The sequence below is a fragment of the Erigeron canadensis genome, chromosome 7, assembly GCF_010389155.1.
Source record: "Erigeron canadensis isolate Cc75 chromosome 7, C_canadensis_v1, whole genome shotgun sequence".
Classification (NCBI taxonomy): Eukaryota; Viridiplantae; Streptophyta; class Magnoliopsida; order Asterales; family Asteraceae; genus Erigeron; species Erigeron canadensis.
In genome coordinates, this window is record NC_057767.1 from 29631440 (window position 1) to 29649190 (window position 17751).

At 32.6% G+C, this 17751-nt stretch overlaps 1 protein-coding gene and 1 long non-coding RNA gene across 2 annotated transcripts; one reads left to right on the forward strand and one right to left on the reverse strand.

Annotated features, from left to right (window-relative positions):
- Positions 1–2765: 2765 nt before the first annotated feature.
- On the reverse strand, positions 2766–4377 carry LOC122607144. Its single transcript, XM_043780067.1, has one exon. It carries the CDS (start codon positions 4165–4167, stop codon positions 3034–3036), a length of 1134 nt encoding a protein of 377 aa, XP_043636002.1. The 5' UTR covers positions 4168–4377; the 3' UTR covers positions 2766–3033.
- A 9254-nt stretch (positions 4378–13631) lies between these two features.
- Positions 13632–15387, forward strand: LOC122608561. The gene is made up of 3 exons (XR_006325255.1): positions 13632–14640; positions 14731–14834; positions 15020–15387. It is a non-coding gene; the product is annotated as an uncharacterized LOC122608561 (long non-coding RNA).
- The last annotated feature ends 2364 nt before the right edge of the window (positions 15388–17751 follow it).

A 17751-nucleotide genomic window follows, 5' to 3' on the forward strand; every position in this document is an offset into this window, starting at 1 on the left:
ACTTGCAATGTGTAGACCAATTGGAGCATGGAGTCATTTTCACACAAAGAGGAAGACCAAGACATCCAAAGATACAAGCGAAGTCATCAATTAAGAATCTAGGATGTGTTTCTTTTAATTTGTTGCATTATAAATTGTTTAGTGTGTACTAATTTCAGCTTCTAGCGCATTGCTAGCTAGTCGACTCCTTTTATTGTATACGAGCATAATTTTACGTTTCAAAAATAAAAAATAAAAAATAAATTATTTAGGCCACAGGTCAACTCACTAATATCAAGATCAACACCCAAAACCTCTTTTCAGTAGAAACTTGGCAATGACCAAACGATATCTTTTTAAGATATGGATTAATGGCTTAATCTTGGGCCCTTGGCCAACCACTTAATTTGTATGAAATTTAGAAGACTTTGGCTCCTGGATTCTCCCAATCTCCCCATATGGTTCTGTTAAAGAACTAAGGATACTATAAAATATAAAATACATCACTTTCTAAGAATTTATAATTTCTAAATTATGAAATTAATTACTTCAATACATAATGTATAACTCAAAGTAAATAAAAACTATATATTTACAAAGACATTTATAAATGAAATAAGGCTAGACTATTCTTGTAAAAAAATTGGGCTTTGGGGTAACTTTAGACTATTTTGAGTTTCGGGCCTAGCCCAGGGTGGCCAAGTCTAGGTCTGGACGGGGCTTTCATTTTATAATCACCGGTCACCGGTTTCTCTTTTTTGTTTTTGGTTTTCGGTACATCGATTGTATTGAAAGGTATAACTAACTTAACCTTATTTATATACTGATTATACTCAGATTAACGTTAGTCGATTGGTTGATGTGTGTATTACTCTCAACATCTTTCGAAGACTCTGTTTCTTTTTTATTTATTTATTTTTTTTAAAGTTAATTGGCGTGTTCTTGATTTTTTTTTTTAAGATGAGAATATATGTTTTTTTAAACAGCTGAGATGTTATTAATACTATACATCGACAAGACGTCGAAGCAAAGAAAAATAAAGGCATAATGCAATTACAGTAAAAAAAACGGACTCGTTGATCACATTAGCCAAGAATATATGTTCTATTTTTTTATTTTTTATTTGGAATGGCAGAATATGTTTTATTGACTCAAAGAAATTACTAGATGTAGATAAATAATCAAATAATTTGCATAAACATGAGAAGCCTGTTATTCATCGCCTTACATATACGATGCTAATCTTATTTGAAAGTGGGGCACCCAAAACGAGACTACTTAATTCGTCGATTATGAAGATGATCATGAGGATGAGGTGATGGTTTGGAGTTTGACTCCTTTTCTTTTAATTTATGTAAAGCATACCTTCCTTTTTGTCATTGATACTCATTTTGTCGTTGATATTCTTAGATAAAATTACCGTTATCATGGAACATTAGAATATTGATATATCACTTTTCTTAAATCCGGACATTTTTTTTTGTATAAAATATATTTGATAATATCAAACTATTAGTGCTCAAGCTTATCCAATGGACGGGTAGTCTCAATATATATATTAATCAAATCTAATATGATTCGAACAACCATCAATATGATCAATATCACAACTTAATCAATACGAAAGTTAAAGAAGAAACATATAGAAATTAACTCCATATAAATATCGCTTCCAATTTACCCAATTTTTTTTTCAAATTTAGTTAAATAAAGAATTTGCAACAAAGTATATAATTTGAAAAATACATATAAATTCATCAACAAAGACCATCTCGAACGTTTTGATTTTTTTTCGGGTTGTTCCACTCCAAAACAGTCAATACATGCACAACACGGAGTCGTAGATGATGGTTAACATGTATTGGCTTAAAATCTTCAAGATGAACTAATGTGTCTTATATTTTGTGGTTGAGGAATAAGTCATAATGAACATATAATGGAAAACAAACTAAATTAAAAGAGACAACAATAACAAAACATAAGAATTAAATGTTAAATAATAATAATGATTAAATATGAATAAAGTATATAAATAAAAAAACTCTATTGGTAATCAATCATAGTTTTTTTTTTTTGAAAATAAGTGATGGTTTTTGAGGCGGTATCAGAAAAAACTCAGAGGGAGCAAAATTAAAAAATCCGTGAAATATAAATATAAAATGGGTCAAAATGTGAAAAAAAACTATAAGAAATTTTTAAAAAGCGATCAAAAATTTAAAAATACATAACAAAATCTAAGTTTTGAGGGGGCATTTGCCCCCGTTGCCTCCGATGTGGTACCGCCTCTGGTACCACGTGTATCTCAACTATCTCTTTTAATTATATTATAGATAGATGTTTTATAAATATTTTTGTACCGTACGTCTTATTTTATCATTATCTTACTATTTTATCAATCTTGACAAATATCCTTAACTATTTAACCATGATATAATTTTCAATGTAAAAAAAATTATGTTTTCCTCTAAAGGCAAGTTTCGTATAACGGTCAACCCACCATTTAGAGGTGGTGGCCACTCGGCGATAAAGTAAGTTGTGTTAATCGAATTACATGCTTCATCTTAATTGAGTAACCATTCAAGAGAATCTCCTACTTAAGCTCTTTGGTGTTCAATTTCTTTTTTTCTTTTAAATCATCAAATACAAAACCTATGCAACTTCATCACAATCATAAATTCTTATAATCATGAACCAAGGTTATACAAGTGTTTAGATTAATCCATTCCTATATGTCAATATAATATTTAGGCTATCTGATTTCTTATCTTGATTTTTAGAAGAAAAGATAAAAGAAGAATAATATGGATCTTATGTCATAAATAATACAGTAAACAAACCTGCAAAGCTTAAAGTACAAGTCAATCATTTCACAGAATTACCATAAATTACATAACACAACAAAGTGGGTGCAATCATCTTCAACGATCGTGGTACCAAAAAGTAACAAGTTCTTAGGATCTTGTTACAAAAGCCTGTTTTCCAAAGCATCTATTCTATACTCTACTCCTTTTTCACTCCTACATCCAATCTTTTCTCACAACCACACGATCAAAATCAAACACTATACGCAATCACAAAACAAGGAAGTACAGCCCTTGGATTAAAAACAATCAATTCATCATCATCCTCCATCCTGTTCTGCGTCGCACCTGATTCCCTCCCGACCAATGAGTCATACCCCGGGTCATCTTTGTCTCCTATTTCCGGGTCACACCCGACCCGACCCGCTATAACTCTGCAGACCAACATGGCCCGTTTCACGTGCATGAACTTGAATTCTTCTTCTATGTCTTCTGGTAATGCCATGTGGCCTTTCCAACTTGTTGATAATGTGGATATACCATCCATTTTAGATGAATACCCGACCCGGATGATCCCACATACACTACAATATTGATGTGTGCAAATAGTTGAATTACCATTTTGGCCTAAGTCACATAAAAAGGTGGCACAGTGAAACCGGAGGAGCTCGTTGCCGTCGGCGATACATCGTTCGTCGGGGCGACGCGCTCCTCCGTGTCTCGCTGCCGCTTTTGATTTTACTAGCTCCCGGTACTCTTCAAACCGGGCTAGTATTTTTGGACTATTGTGGATTTTCATGACTCGGTAAATCATTGGGGTTGGCCCACTACTGGGCCAACCTGTTTGGAATATTATTCTGACAATGTTTTTACCCGGGTCATCATCAGACAGTTCTGACACGGCGTGTTTAAACGCCGTGTGCTGTTCAAGCAACTCGGGTTTTTGAAAAACCTCTCCGCACCTAGGACACGGATATATGTCGTTGCGGAGAGGAAAGAAATCCGACTCGGATAAATCTCCGTGTCGGTTTCTTGGTTCTGTAACATCCAAAAGGTTGTTTTCAAGTGGGGCAATTGTACGTAAAGAGCGAGTAGAGGAGGCAGGAGAGGGTACATGATGAATAATAGACGAATTATTATCTGTGTGAGAAGATGAATTTGATGTAAAGATTTGTTTGATGAATGCCCATGAGGCCGAAAGTGTCTTTCTCGGTTTTGTTTTCGTGGCGATGGGACGGAGGAGAGGGAGGGGAGACGATGGTTTTCGCGTAGTTTTGGAGCGGCGACGGTTGTGATTAGAGGTAGGGAATATTACAAAACAACCAAGATGGATTAGTAACAAGATTAAGGAGATGAATTTAGTGAAAATTGGATTTAAGTTTGCCATATAACCAATGGAAATGTAGTATTTAGTATGGATTTAATCAAAGTATGTAGTGTAATGGAGGTTTTGGAGCCATGAGAAAAAGAGAAAGAAGAAAAATGGATGAAAAGTTGGGGGGTGGGGGGCAATGGAAGTAGAATAAAGGGGTACAATGTTTGGTGGAAGGCAACTTCATGATATATCTTATGTGTTAAACCCTACATTACTTTCAATTTCATCATTTGATTTCATGATTCATCATTAATGCCATCCATACTTTTTAATTGTTCATAAAGTAAAGTTATTGTTCTCTTAGAAAAAAGAAAACAACATAGGCCATGTTGTTTTTAAGCTGTTTCATTAACGTTCTTTTTAGCATATATCATATTCATTTGCAATATGCCAATATTAGATATAGTTGTATATATGTAGCATATGTATTGTTATTAAACATTTTAAGCATGTTTATTTGGGACGAAGAATGTGTAATCTTAGTCAATGTTTCGGACAAATATGTGATGAGTGAGGACAACGATGTGTAGAATTTATCTTCTAAAAAACAATATTAAATTAACTTTAAAAATAAAACTCAATAATCAAATCAAGATATATGCTAGTGACCTACGTACATTGTATTGTTCTTTTCTCTATCTGTAATAAAGGTACACATTTGGAATTATAGAAAACTCGAATTCTTGTCTATTTGTTCACTTCCAATTTATATACATATTTTAAAACAATGGCAACTTATTATAATCCATGCCTCAATAGCATACATCATTAGGTAAGAAATCGTGGTTTACTTTTGAGCATGTGGTATATATATTAATTATACTAGCACGTTACCTGCGCAATGCAGCGGTGGTCGTGACAATGTTGTTGTAGTAGGGGGCTGAGTGTTGGTGGTGGAGACGGCGTCGAGTGGTGTGGATAATTGATGTAAATGGTTAATGAAAATATATTAAAGAATAAATGATTGGTAGTGTAAATTAATCATTAATGTTATGGGGTAGTGTATGTTAAAATATTTTAAGGGGTGCTAAGTAAATAAAAAGGGTTATTTCTTTTATAATATAATATAGATTATATTAATATTAATATTAATATATACATATACACACACTATATATTAATACTAAGGGAAAAGGGAATATAAGGCTGTCCGACACCTAAGCTTAGGTGTAAAACCCCTGACATACTAATATTTTATTATTTATTATTTAATAAATAAATGCATGGGCCCCCATGATTTTTATGGATTAAAAAAATAATATGTAAGTGTTCCACAGCCTTATATTCCTATCCTCCTAATACTAATATATATACTACTATATATCTATGTTCTTAAAAAAAAAAAAAAAAGAAGATTATTTTGATACGACATATCCATTCATTCTCCATTGTATTCCCATCAACCCTTTAATTCAATACAATATTCTTTTCTAATTTTATTTTATGTAAGTGAAATAAATCAAGTTTCCACCAAGAAGACAAATAATTTCGATGGTGCCCAAAAACTAAGTCGTATCGATCTAATAACAAAAGTCGTCATTGTGTTGATCACAGTGCCGACTCAAGCATTTTGAAAGCCTTAAACAAGACAAACTTTGGGGGCCTTATGAGTTAGCATACAAAATTATGGTAAACAAAGAAAGCAAGAAGAAAGGTACATGCCTTATGGCGGATTCATAAAACTACTTTAAAATGTCGTTTGCACTAGTAGTTTGCTGGATTGTTGCCATCTAGTGTGCCTTGGGTGGACCCGGGGTACCGTGGATAGGTGGTGCATGGTGGCGACGGCTGTGGACGGACCTGGTTGTGTATGAGTGCATGACATCAAGACAGTAAGAAAACTAGCTAACAGATGTGAGAAAGCAAGAGATTAAAGAAAGCAAGAGATCAAGAATTGAAAAATAAGGATAATCAACAAACCTTTTATAAACTCAAATGAGACAATCATGGTAGAGCCGACAATGCTTTTCAAATTTCTCTAGAAGACTAACGAACTATGATGCACCGAAACTCCAAACAAGTAGCCGTATCCGTTTCTGAAACTCCATGGAAACGTTTCGGCGTACGAAACATATATGAAACGTTCCCTTCAATTTTCTATACGGTTTCTAATTAATATCAAGGTTTTAATGGACTTTTTTTATTCCTCAAACCCAAACAAGTTATATTAAATACAATTTGATCAACATTAAATTTTTTCTATTCAAAAACCAATTATTAAACACTAAACATTCAATGAGTGATCATTGATCAAGCATGTATTATACAATTATACAATTATACATAATCTCTCAAGTCTCAAGTATTTCTCTATAAAAAAATTGATTTAATTTATATTTGTATATTTTTTTTATTGCCGTACCCGTATCCTTGATTTTTCAGTTTTGCCGTTCCCCGTTCCCGTACCCCTTTGCCGTATCCGTTTCGATGCTACATAGCTAACGAAACTTGGATTTTGAAGAAAACTGTGATGTTGAAACAATTGATATTAACATATAAAAGATGCGGTTGTTTTATTTGATAGAAGAATTCTAAATATAAATTTATTAATCTTTAAAAAAATTCTCAATATAATGTATGGAAATTTTGAGGGCATTAGTAGTTAGTGGGGTTTAGGCTTGTGCTTAACCCAATATTACTATTAGGCCAACTCCTATGGGTGAGTAGGGATGGCACCCACGGGTAACGGGTGCGGATACTTCTTCCCCGTTATCATGTCCCCGGATTTTTCTTGATCTGTCGATTCGCGGGTATCCGCAAACGGGTAAAATATATGATCCATATTGGTTATCCGCGGTTATACAAGTTCACGGGTAGATCCACGGATTCTATATCACCTTAAAATTATAATAATTGTTGAAAGAGATGATAACGGTAGAATGTTAAAAATTTTAAATGGACGGTCAAATTAAAGTAATAATGTTATGTAAATTGGAAACAAATAATCAATGGGCTACAAATTAGGAATGAAGCATTAAGATTGGAACAAAACTCTAAACATAATACATAAATGATTTGATATTTTGAATTTTAAAATCTACTAATATGTATCATATATATAATTTTTATATAAAACTAAAAATAGTATGCGTGTTTGACGGGTTATCCTACGGATATATCCACGAATCTTACTAATGTGTATCACGGATTAGTGAGACGGATATATCCATGAAGGATATGGTATATCCATTACCCGTCCGCGATCCGCAAACGGGTACATATTTATACCCGTTATGGATCCACGGATGAAATTTATTGAAATTACCCGTCCATGACGGATGGGTATTCGTGGATTATGGTTTTTTATCGGTCTGTTGCCATCACTATGGGTGAGGTTCTCTAATACAAACTAAAAGCTTTTTAGGCATTATTTTCCTCTTATGCAAAAATCACATCTCAAATACAAGTACATATAAAATCTATTTCAAGATAAGTTTTCTTTCATGTAGATTTTTGCACCTAAAAGGGTAATTAACTGACACATATTTACAAAACATCCGTATAGTAGCTCTCTAATAAAAATGCTATCTTATTTTTAAAATTATTGTATATCTATTCACGTCATATACATACTCTAGTACTACATGCTTAAACTCGGTCAGGACTAGAACCCGAAAAAGATAAGCGGCACATATGGTATGTGTGTGACAAACTTTTCTTTTTTACATATTTCATGCCAAAATTTGTCTATATACGTTGTGATTATGTGGCAAACAACAACCAATTAGTGTGGCATGAGACATATACAGTACAAGTGTGATGTGCGATACATATAGACTCTATAGAGTCTAGAGCAACCAGAGTTGCTTCTAACGATTAAAATGCCTAATAAAAAAATCAACAAAAACCAATCACACATTATTGAAACAAGATTAAGATTCAGAGAGTAAACATCAGACAACCAAAAAAGTTAGATATATATCCAGAGGTAAAGGAGTTTAAATTTTACTTCAAATGATCTTGATGATCAGTATGTAAAATATGTTCTGAGTACAAAATAAAGGCCACCTAACATAGTGCCAGCTGACTTTTACCCAGGTGGTCCATTTATTTCAGGACATCGATTTCCAACTCCACATATGACACATTCCGAGAGAGAAAAAAATGATGAATATTTGTCGAATTAACACTAAGGGGAGATTGGTAGAGATATATTTTGTAGTTTTGATTTGGGTATAATATAGCGATCGACAAAATGTATGTCAAGCAATTTAAGTAAAAGGGCTGATGAGACATATTTATAATTAATCTACATTATATTATAAAACAAATTTCATTTTATTGAATTTTGAGTCTCAATATTGAATTTTAAGTTTGTAACAATTTTTCAAAGCCATATTATATCAATAATTCTACACTATTCGTCACTGGCACCACCACCAATTGTAGCCGCTACCGACTCCGCTATTACCGGCCCCACCTCCACCGCCTCTACGGCTGCACGCCACTGCCCGTCACCTCCACCCCACTCGTCACTGTATTATACCGCCATATCACACGGATATTGTTCTAATAAATAATGCGTCGTTAATATTTAATTGAATTAAGTTTAAATATCTAACAGGCTTTTATGCATAATGTAAAACTATAGAAAACTAGGTTTATGTTACATATATTTTGTCATTTTCAAATTGAATTAAGCTTCAACTATTACTAATTAATTAAAAATTTGGCAACATCTTTTTAATTTGTTAAAAAAAAAATTTGTAACGACTTTAGTTAATCTCTTATATAAATAAAAGAAAACTGTGATGATGTCATCTTTATTAAAGGAAAATCTATTTGTCATTATGAGATATTTTCTTACTAATTATTTGTTTTTATTTAATTAATTTATGACATCATATCTAATTAAATTTTGATTTTCTATTCCTTCATTAAATACTTTCACTTTTAAATATTTTAATTTGCTACATGTGAATGGATTACATGCTTTCTTTTAAGTTTTATATATATACATTTTTTACAAACATTTTTCGGTAAATTAAAATAAAAATTTTTTTTATCAGCTCGCGTAATACACTGGTTACTAAGCTAGTTAGTTAAATAAAAACGTCTATATCAAAAACTAATGTGACTAGAATTTGGTCCTTGCAAAATTTATAATCCATCTTAAAAACAACTTTTGTAAACTTTGACCCATTCACATGTCATATTGAGCTAATTTATGAGTGTTAACCCATCTGACCCAGTAAATTATAGCCCAAATCCAGCAGTTATACATAATTTATACTATATTATAAAAGAAATAACCCTTTTTATTTATGGAAATGTTGAAAATATGTAATATTTTCATTTAGCACCCCTTAAAATATTTTCACATACACTATCCCCTAACATTAATTATTAATATACACTACCAATCCATTATTTTTTTCAATATATTTTGATTAACCCTTTATATCAATTATTCACATCACTCGACGTCGCCTCCACCACCAACACTCGCCCCCCACCACACCGTCGCTCTCACGATCACCGCCGCATTGCGCGGGTAACGTGCTAGTTAATTGAAATGATACTGTCATCTTTAGACTCTAGTAACAGATAGGGGGAACTTGAGTCGGTTTGGGTCGGTTTTTGCTTAAAACCAAAACCCGAATTTATCTGTTCGGTTTTTTAAAAACCATATCCGTTGGATTTGGTTTTGGTTCGGTTTGGTTTCTCAATTTTTTGGTTCGGTTACGTTTGGGTCGGTTTTCGGTTTGACTCCAACTTTTTTTTTTTAAATGATCATCAATTATGTGTTTTTCTTTTTATAAATAACAATCACTTGAATGTGTGTCCATCTATGTGAATAAAAAACAGTAGACTTCGACAATAAAAAAGGGAAAGAAAACAAGATTGAAGACCAAAACTACACATCACATTACATGAAACACATGCCACGTGTTTTGATAAATTTTCGTGTACCTTCTTTCACTTTTTTTTGTTAATAAAAAATCTAGAGGTTTTATGTTTAGCTTTTATTATACACTAAAAAAAAAATATGTTGATTAGTGATCGTTTTCCTGACAACTAAAATTTAGTCACTAATAACCTTATTTAGTTACCATTAAAAAAAAATGGTCACTCAATTTGGTCATTAAACAAAATTAGTGGCTAAAAATAACATTTTTTGGTCTCTAAACAAAATTAGTGACGAACCTTTAGTGACGAAAAGTGACTACTCAAAATTTAATAATTAACTATTAATTAACCATAATAGTGACCAAATTTTGATAGTGATGAAAATTTGGATAGTACAAAAAAAAAACAATTATTTGAGTGAATCTGATCGGGAAATTCTAGGGTGAAAAGAGTTATTGGGGTTTCCTTTAATATACCAACAACTGCTGTAAATAAAACTATAATAATCATCAAAATTATATGTATAATTATATGTATAATTTAACCGACTAAAACCAATTAAGTAAATAATAATTTTCACCTGATTGAGAAAATTGATAGGACGGCCGGCAAAGAAAACCCTCCCTATTACGAGTACTATATAATTATTAATTAATTTACTTGACATTAAATTTTGCAAGAGAGTGTGTAAGCCATGGCACTCTTTGATCTCCAGTAATCATTTTGTTAAAAATCATCTCAAACGTAGTTACAACTCTGATTGCAATAGTACTCAAATTGGAAATCGAAGAGTCATGATAGCTTATTTACTCGCCTCCTCCTTTCAGTTAGAAATTGGTCGATCCGTAGTATACTAATTATAGTTGTCGTTTTCGTCTGCTTGGTTCTTCAAATGGGTTGGTATGCATCTCTATTCATAATGCTCAATTGGTTTGTAGTCAACCCTTTAACTAGAGAGGTTGGAAAACTGATAAGACACAACCTTTGGAACAAGCCCCGGGATTTAGCAGGCAATCCAGTATTATGTTTCGGGTTTGGTTATGATTCATCCATAGACGATTACAAAGTTGTAGTCGGTTTCATGAAAAGTAACTACGTGAAATCCAATACTTGGAAACTTGTTGGAGACGTGAACTTTTGCTATGTAAGTTTTGTTGGTGTTTTGTGCAACGGGGCGCTTCATTGGGTTATGAAGGATCAAAATGAGAATAATGTAATTGTCTCTTTTGATTTATCTCAAGAGAAATTTAAACAAATCCCCCAACCAGATGATGATATAGTATATAAATCTTACAGACGCCGCCCTTGGTCGTGTATAAAATTGGGGATTGACGAAGAATGTCTATGCTTATTTGATCAAAACCTGCTTCCCCACAGCATGTGGAAAATGAATCATTACAATGTAAAGCAATCTTGGACAAGGGTGACACATGATCAGACGAAGGACGATTTATCGAAGTATGACGTTGTAAGTGAGAAGTCCTTGTGTCATGAGATAAAGTTGTGCAGAGTCTTGTATCTCCACATTTTCAAAATCATGTCAAACAAAAGCGAAAGAAGCAGCCAACAAATAGCAAGAGGACTGTTAAGGTGTGATCTAATTACGTTACGATATTATAGTAATTTTCTAGCATGACTTACTGTTCACTTGAATCAAACTATTGGATAATCACTCACTTAATTTAATTCCCCAAATTTCTCAGATACATAAGCTGAGGCTTGTCATTTGGGACCATGATTTAAGATCCAGGACTCTGTTGGTCTATCTTTTGATGTTTTAGTTGGTTAATGTTAACTTTTTGTTTTCGTGGTTAACACCCTTGCCTCTGGAGACAGAGGTCATGGGTTCTATCCTCATCCCTTGTAAGGTTGGAGGTCTTTTTCTATCTTCAGATAGAACTTGGAAGCAACCTCTCTACACTGTCGTGATAGGGGTAAGGCTGTCCCCATTTTGAATCTCGTTCAACCCATAAACACGTTGACTTAGCTTTAGAGGAGTTGTGATAAGTACAAAAATAAAGGTTTTGGCATGCTTATAATAATTTGTCATTAGTATGTAATATCAAAATGTTATAAAAGTTCATGTGGTAAAATAAACTTTTTTTTCAGAACCTTAAAAATAATTTTTGTTCGCATAATGCCATGGGCGATAGCAGGGGCGAGATATGATCTGATAGTCCATTAACAATTACTACTGAGTATTATATATAGCCCATGACCGCCCAAATATTTTATAATTTTCATCCATGTTTCTTCACTATTTCTACTTTCTATGAAAACCACAAAATTACATCTTTTTGTTTATTAACGCCGAACATAACACCACCAGACCGTGGACATCTAGTCCGAATTCCTTCACAGCCACAAGTGAGCACTCTATTACCACTAACCTCCGCCTGCAGCTCCGGCCAGCCTACATCCTCCAGTCAGTCGAGTCCACCACCATACGGTTAGTTGTTTATCACTAGCAATTAATTTAGTTTTTGCCCTAACTCCTTAAATCTTTTAATTTGTTGTTACTTATAATATTTGACTTCCTAGCACTTGATTTCTTGTTATTAAAGAAATTTATGAAAATCAACATTATTTGTGTGATATAAATTCTTTTTTTGGGTTATAGTTTTAAGAAATTTATGAAAATCAACAACATTATTAAAGCGTGAAACAGAGTCTTGTCACATACACATGTATATATATACACAATAAGGAAAATGTTAAACGCAGACCTAAGGGCTGTACTTAACGTGTATAAAAATTTGTACCTTTCATATAAAAATCCACTCTTGAATTTTATAATAAGTGTACAACTATATTTAACTCACCTTAACTGCAGCATCAAGGATTGCGTTTAACAAGACCCATAATTCAAATATAATAATGAGGCTGCTTTGGGACTAAATGAAGGCTTTGGGAAGGTTCAGGAGGGATGGCTTCTAAATAACTTTGGTAGCTACTGGTTTAGTTACAAGGGATCCTTATTTTAAAAAACTTTTTTTTTTTCAAAAACTATAAGAACTCTTAAATTATCTATTGGATCACATGCTTTTAAAACTTATAAGCTCATTTACATGTAAACTATTATTAAAGTTAATGTTGTATAGGAAATTTTTTTTTGAAACATTCAAAATAGTCTTTTGTTCACTTGTGAATAAAATTATTCACGTTTTCATTCACATGTGAACAAACGGCTATGTATAGGGTTTTGAAAAAAAATTATTTTACAACATATATTTTCATAACGTTTAACATGTGAATAAACTTTAATATTATGTGATTAATACATAATTTAGGAGTTCTCACAGTTTTTGAAAAAAAAATTCCAAAATTAAGGAAATGCTATATATATATATATATATATAGGAATGAGAATATGTGACTGTTAAACACCTATCTTGATGTAGATACCCTCACATCTTGAATTTTTTAATCCATAAAAAACTGGGGAGCCAATCATTTATATATTATTGAATAAAATATTAAAAAATTAGTATGAGGGAGTTCGATCTACACCCAAGCTTAGGTGTCTAACAACCACATATCACTTTTCTCATATATATATATGATCTTCTTATTATTCTTCACAGTGGATTGTACTGAATGGCACTTTGTCAAGTAGACATATATGAGCAGATACTAATTAGATTAAACGTTGTGCATCTTATCCGTTGCAAGAGTGTGTGTAAGTCATGGCACTCTTTGATCTCCAGTAACCATTTTATTAAAGATCACCTCAAACATAGTTACAACTCTGATTGCAATAGTACTCAGATTGGACATCGACGAGTGGTTATAACTCATTTACCCCGCTCCCTCTTTAAGTTAGAAATTGGTCCCTGGTATTCTAGTTTTCGTGAACGTTTTCAACTTCTTGGTTCTTCAAATGGGTTGGTATGCATTTGTATTCATAATGCCGAATTGTTTGTGGTTAACCCTTCAACTAGAGAGATGACAAAATTGAGAAAGCACAAGTTTGGTAACAAGCCCCGGGCGGATTGTGAAGGGAAATCAGTATTATGTTTCGGTTTTGGCTATGATTCATCCATAGATGATTACAAAGTTGTAGTCGGTTTCATGAAAAGTAACTACATGACATGCTTTCACGTCGTAACCTTGAAATCCAATGCTTGGACACTTGTTGGAGACGTGAACTATTGTTATCTTAAAAGCGTTGGTGTCTTGTGCAACGGGGCGCTTCGTTGGGTTATGGAGGATCCAAATGAGAATAAAGTGATTATCTCTTTTGATTTATCTCGAGAGAATTTTAAATTAATCCCCCAATCAGATGATGATATGGTATATCAATCATTGATTATTGAAGAATGTCTATGCATATTTGATTATGAATACATGCTTTCTCAAAAGATTTGGAAGATGAGTCATTACAATGTAAAGCAATCTTGGACAATGATACATGAGTGGCAAATGACGAATGATTTTGCACACTGTTTGAGTGGATTATAGAAGTATGACGTTCTAAGTGAGAAGTCCTTGTGTCATGAGATACAGTTGTGCAGGACTCTGGATATCATTATTGCCCCGATATATGTGCAGAGTCTTGTATCTCCACATTTTCAATATCATGTCAAACAAAAGAGAAAGAAGCAGCCAACAAATAGCAAGAGGACTACTGCTAAGGTATGGTCTAATTATGATGTTATAATAAAATTCTAGCATTAATTAATCTAATTGTCGGATAATCACTCACTTGCATGCCTAATTTCTCAGAAACTTAAGGGAGATATTACGGTTCATGGGTCGACTCCTGAAGTTTGATGATGTTGAAGACATCAAGCTGAGCCTTTGCATATCATTTGGGAGCATCATTTAAGGTCCATCCCTCTGTTGGTCTATCTTTTTATGGTTTTTTTGCTTATCGTTAATGTTTTGTTTTCTTGTTTCTAAACATATTATAAGCTGTTACTTGGTAATTACTGAATTTTATGGTGTTAACAGTTCCTTTTGATCTTGTTACTTTAGTTCTAACTCTGTTTGACTGTTTTGCATTCACTTTCAGCAAATGCCGAATTCAAATTGTTGATATCCCCGAGTAGTTTGCGTCTGTTTGTGTTGGTCTGGAGTTGTCTACGATTATAGTCCATCTGATGCTTTTGGAGCAAAAAGTTTCTTTTGCAATGAAAGAGAAAGCCAGATTTTTGTGGACTCTTCTTTTCATTAAAATTGGAAATTTGCATTTCAAAGGTTATCCTGAATAGATGGGGAGTTAAGAAAAGTTTCTGTACTGTTTAAGTTAGATTTTATTGTCTTACAACTCCAATACTTTAAGGTTTCCTTTGCGTGCAATTATGACTTCGAACTAAACTGATATGCATGAGAAGTGTTCAACTTTTTAACCGAAATTGTAATGTTTCTGATTAGCAAATACAAGAGTATGTAATATTACCCTCATTGCCTTGTAGTATATATGAATTATGACATTTTAACGTGTATGTCTTTAGTACTTTGTGTGTCCCATAGAGTTACGTTGATATAGCGTATCAGTCAAAATATTTATGTGAAGGGTATCTATAGCGCCATATCTTTAGCCGCTGTGCTGCAAGGAAAGTAGAGTACTCATGGTGTGAAACGAACTTATGGATGGGTTGGAACCAGTCATGCTGGCTATAGAGAAACAGGGTGTGGGGAAACTGTAAGGAAATTAATGAAATTTTAGGAGTTGGGTGGAGTTAATTATTCCCACTATGTTTAGTTTAGATGTTAATTTGTCCATGTTTATTTTTGATTTAGCAAACTTAGTTTGTGTACAGGTAAATATTGAGTATCCGTCTAGTATGTATATATATATGGTTTGTGCAACAAAACTAAAAAACAAAGTAAACTAAAGTTAAAAACAAAACAAAAAAACAAGAACATGGCCTTCTGAATGTTCCATTAATATCTAATAGATATAGACATATACAGTAGTTAATAGTATCGGATACCACTGAAACCTAGCTAGATCGATATTACAAGTAGGATAGGTCGTACGTGCATATACATATGTTGCTCGATCTTGTCGTGTTGGATCGCTAGCTAGCTTGACGAGATTCCAAGTTTGTGTGCTTCTATTAGCAGCATGTAGTTCGTAGAAAACGTGACACACGACGAAAGCTACATACCGCATTATAAGCCAATAATGACAATATTATCAAATATAAAATCCAGTCGTCGACATCCATGGATGACAATAACACAAAACCAAGAGATACAGGTACATGAAAAAGTTGTCTTGATCCGGCTAAAACGTAATCAAAAGTGTCGTTGCTCTTGTTTTGTACGATCATCCCAATAGCAACATATTGCAAGTATGATCCCAGAGATTATACATGCGACTAATACCCCGATCCAGTTGAACTTGGAAGGGACAGGTATTACCATCATAACCGAAAAAGTTGCTAGAACTGCTGAGAAGCAACCAATACGTTTTATCCAACCGCAGCAGCTTATAATATTTGAAATAATAATCAATATGAAAGCTGTCAATTCTGCCACACAAAGCGCAACGATGGCTATGATTATAAACAAATTAACCATTATATTCCAGAGGACCAGGAGAATCTTTTTTTGTCATTTTCGTCGTGTAACATCCTTTTACTAGCACGAACAAGCATAAGAAAAACCATGAAGACGACAGACGAGAAATAACATACTGCGCAGTATAATTTGTACGAATTCCTGTTTGAAAACAAGTTATTCCAATATATATAGTTAGTACGAGTAATATATATTGAAATTGAAATAATTACCGCATACGACCCATATATATATACAGATTTACAGACACATACAATTAATACCAAGAAGAAAACAAAACAACGGGCCGGAACTTACTTTGAATTGGCAGGTGCAGGTGATAGTGTGTTGTCTGGTTGTTCATCTTTAACGGTAATGGCAACTTACCTTCATGTTCATCGTTAAAATATCCAGAAATCTTTTTTTCTATTTTATTATTATTGTTATTCGAACTGGGGTTTAAAGAATGACATCTTTTCATATTCGAACTGGGGTTAGATGTTTAATCTGGTTAAAAGCATATAACTAGATTTAGTATTTAGGTTGATAGATTTAGCTTTCATGTTATGTTTTTTTCTAATTAAATGTTATAACTTTTTTACATTTATGGTTTATAAATGATTAAACTTGCATTCCATGGTTTATACATCAAGTAGACAAGTAGATATATAAACTCTAATAAGAAAATTTCATATATGTCATTGGTAAGTCACAAAATATAATATTTGTCCAATTAAATTTTAAAATATCATATATGTCATTTTTAAATTTTCAATATATTAAATATGCCATTATTGAATAATAAAATATCATATATGTCATTCCTAATCTAACAATATATCAAATATGTCATTGTTAAGTAAAAAAAAATAAATATCTCCAATTTTTTTTTAAATATTATATATTTTGTTGTTAATATTGAAATACATCAAATATGTCATTGAAATGTATTCAATATGCCCGATTAAACTAATTTAGTGAAAATTACAACATAAAAAATCTTTAAAATTATTAATAAGATACTTAGTAATCACAGTTACACACATTTTTTTCTCTTTACTTTTGTAATTCGATCCATGTTTTTTCCTCTAACCGTGTAAATTTAATTCAATGTTACCAACATGATTAATTTTATTGATATTCTTAAATTCGTTATTCTATTCAATTCATAGTATATAGTTAAGTATTGTGATCTTGGTTTGTAAGTGACTCAACTATTTGATGCTTTTATTTTTG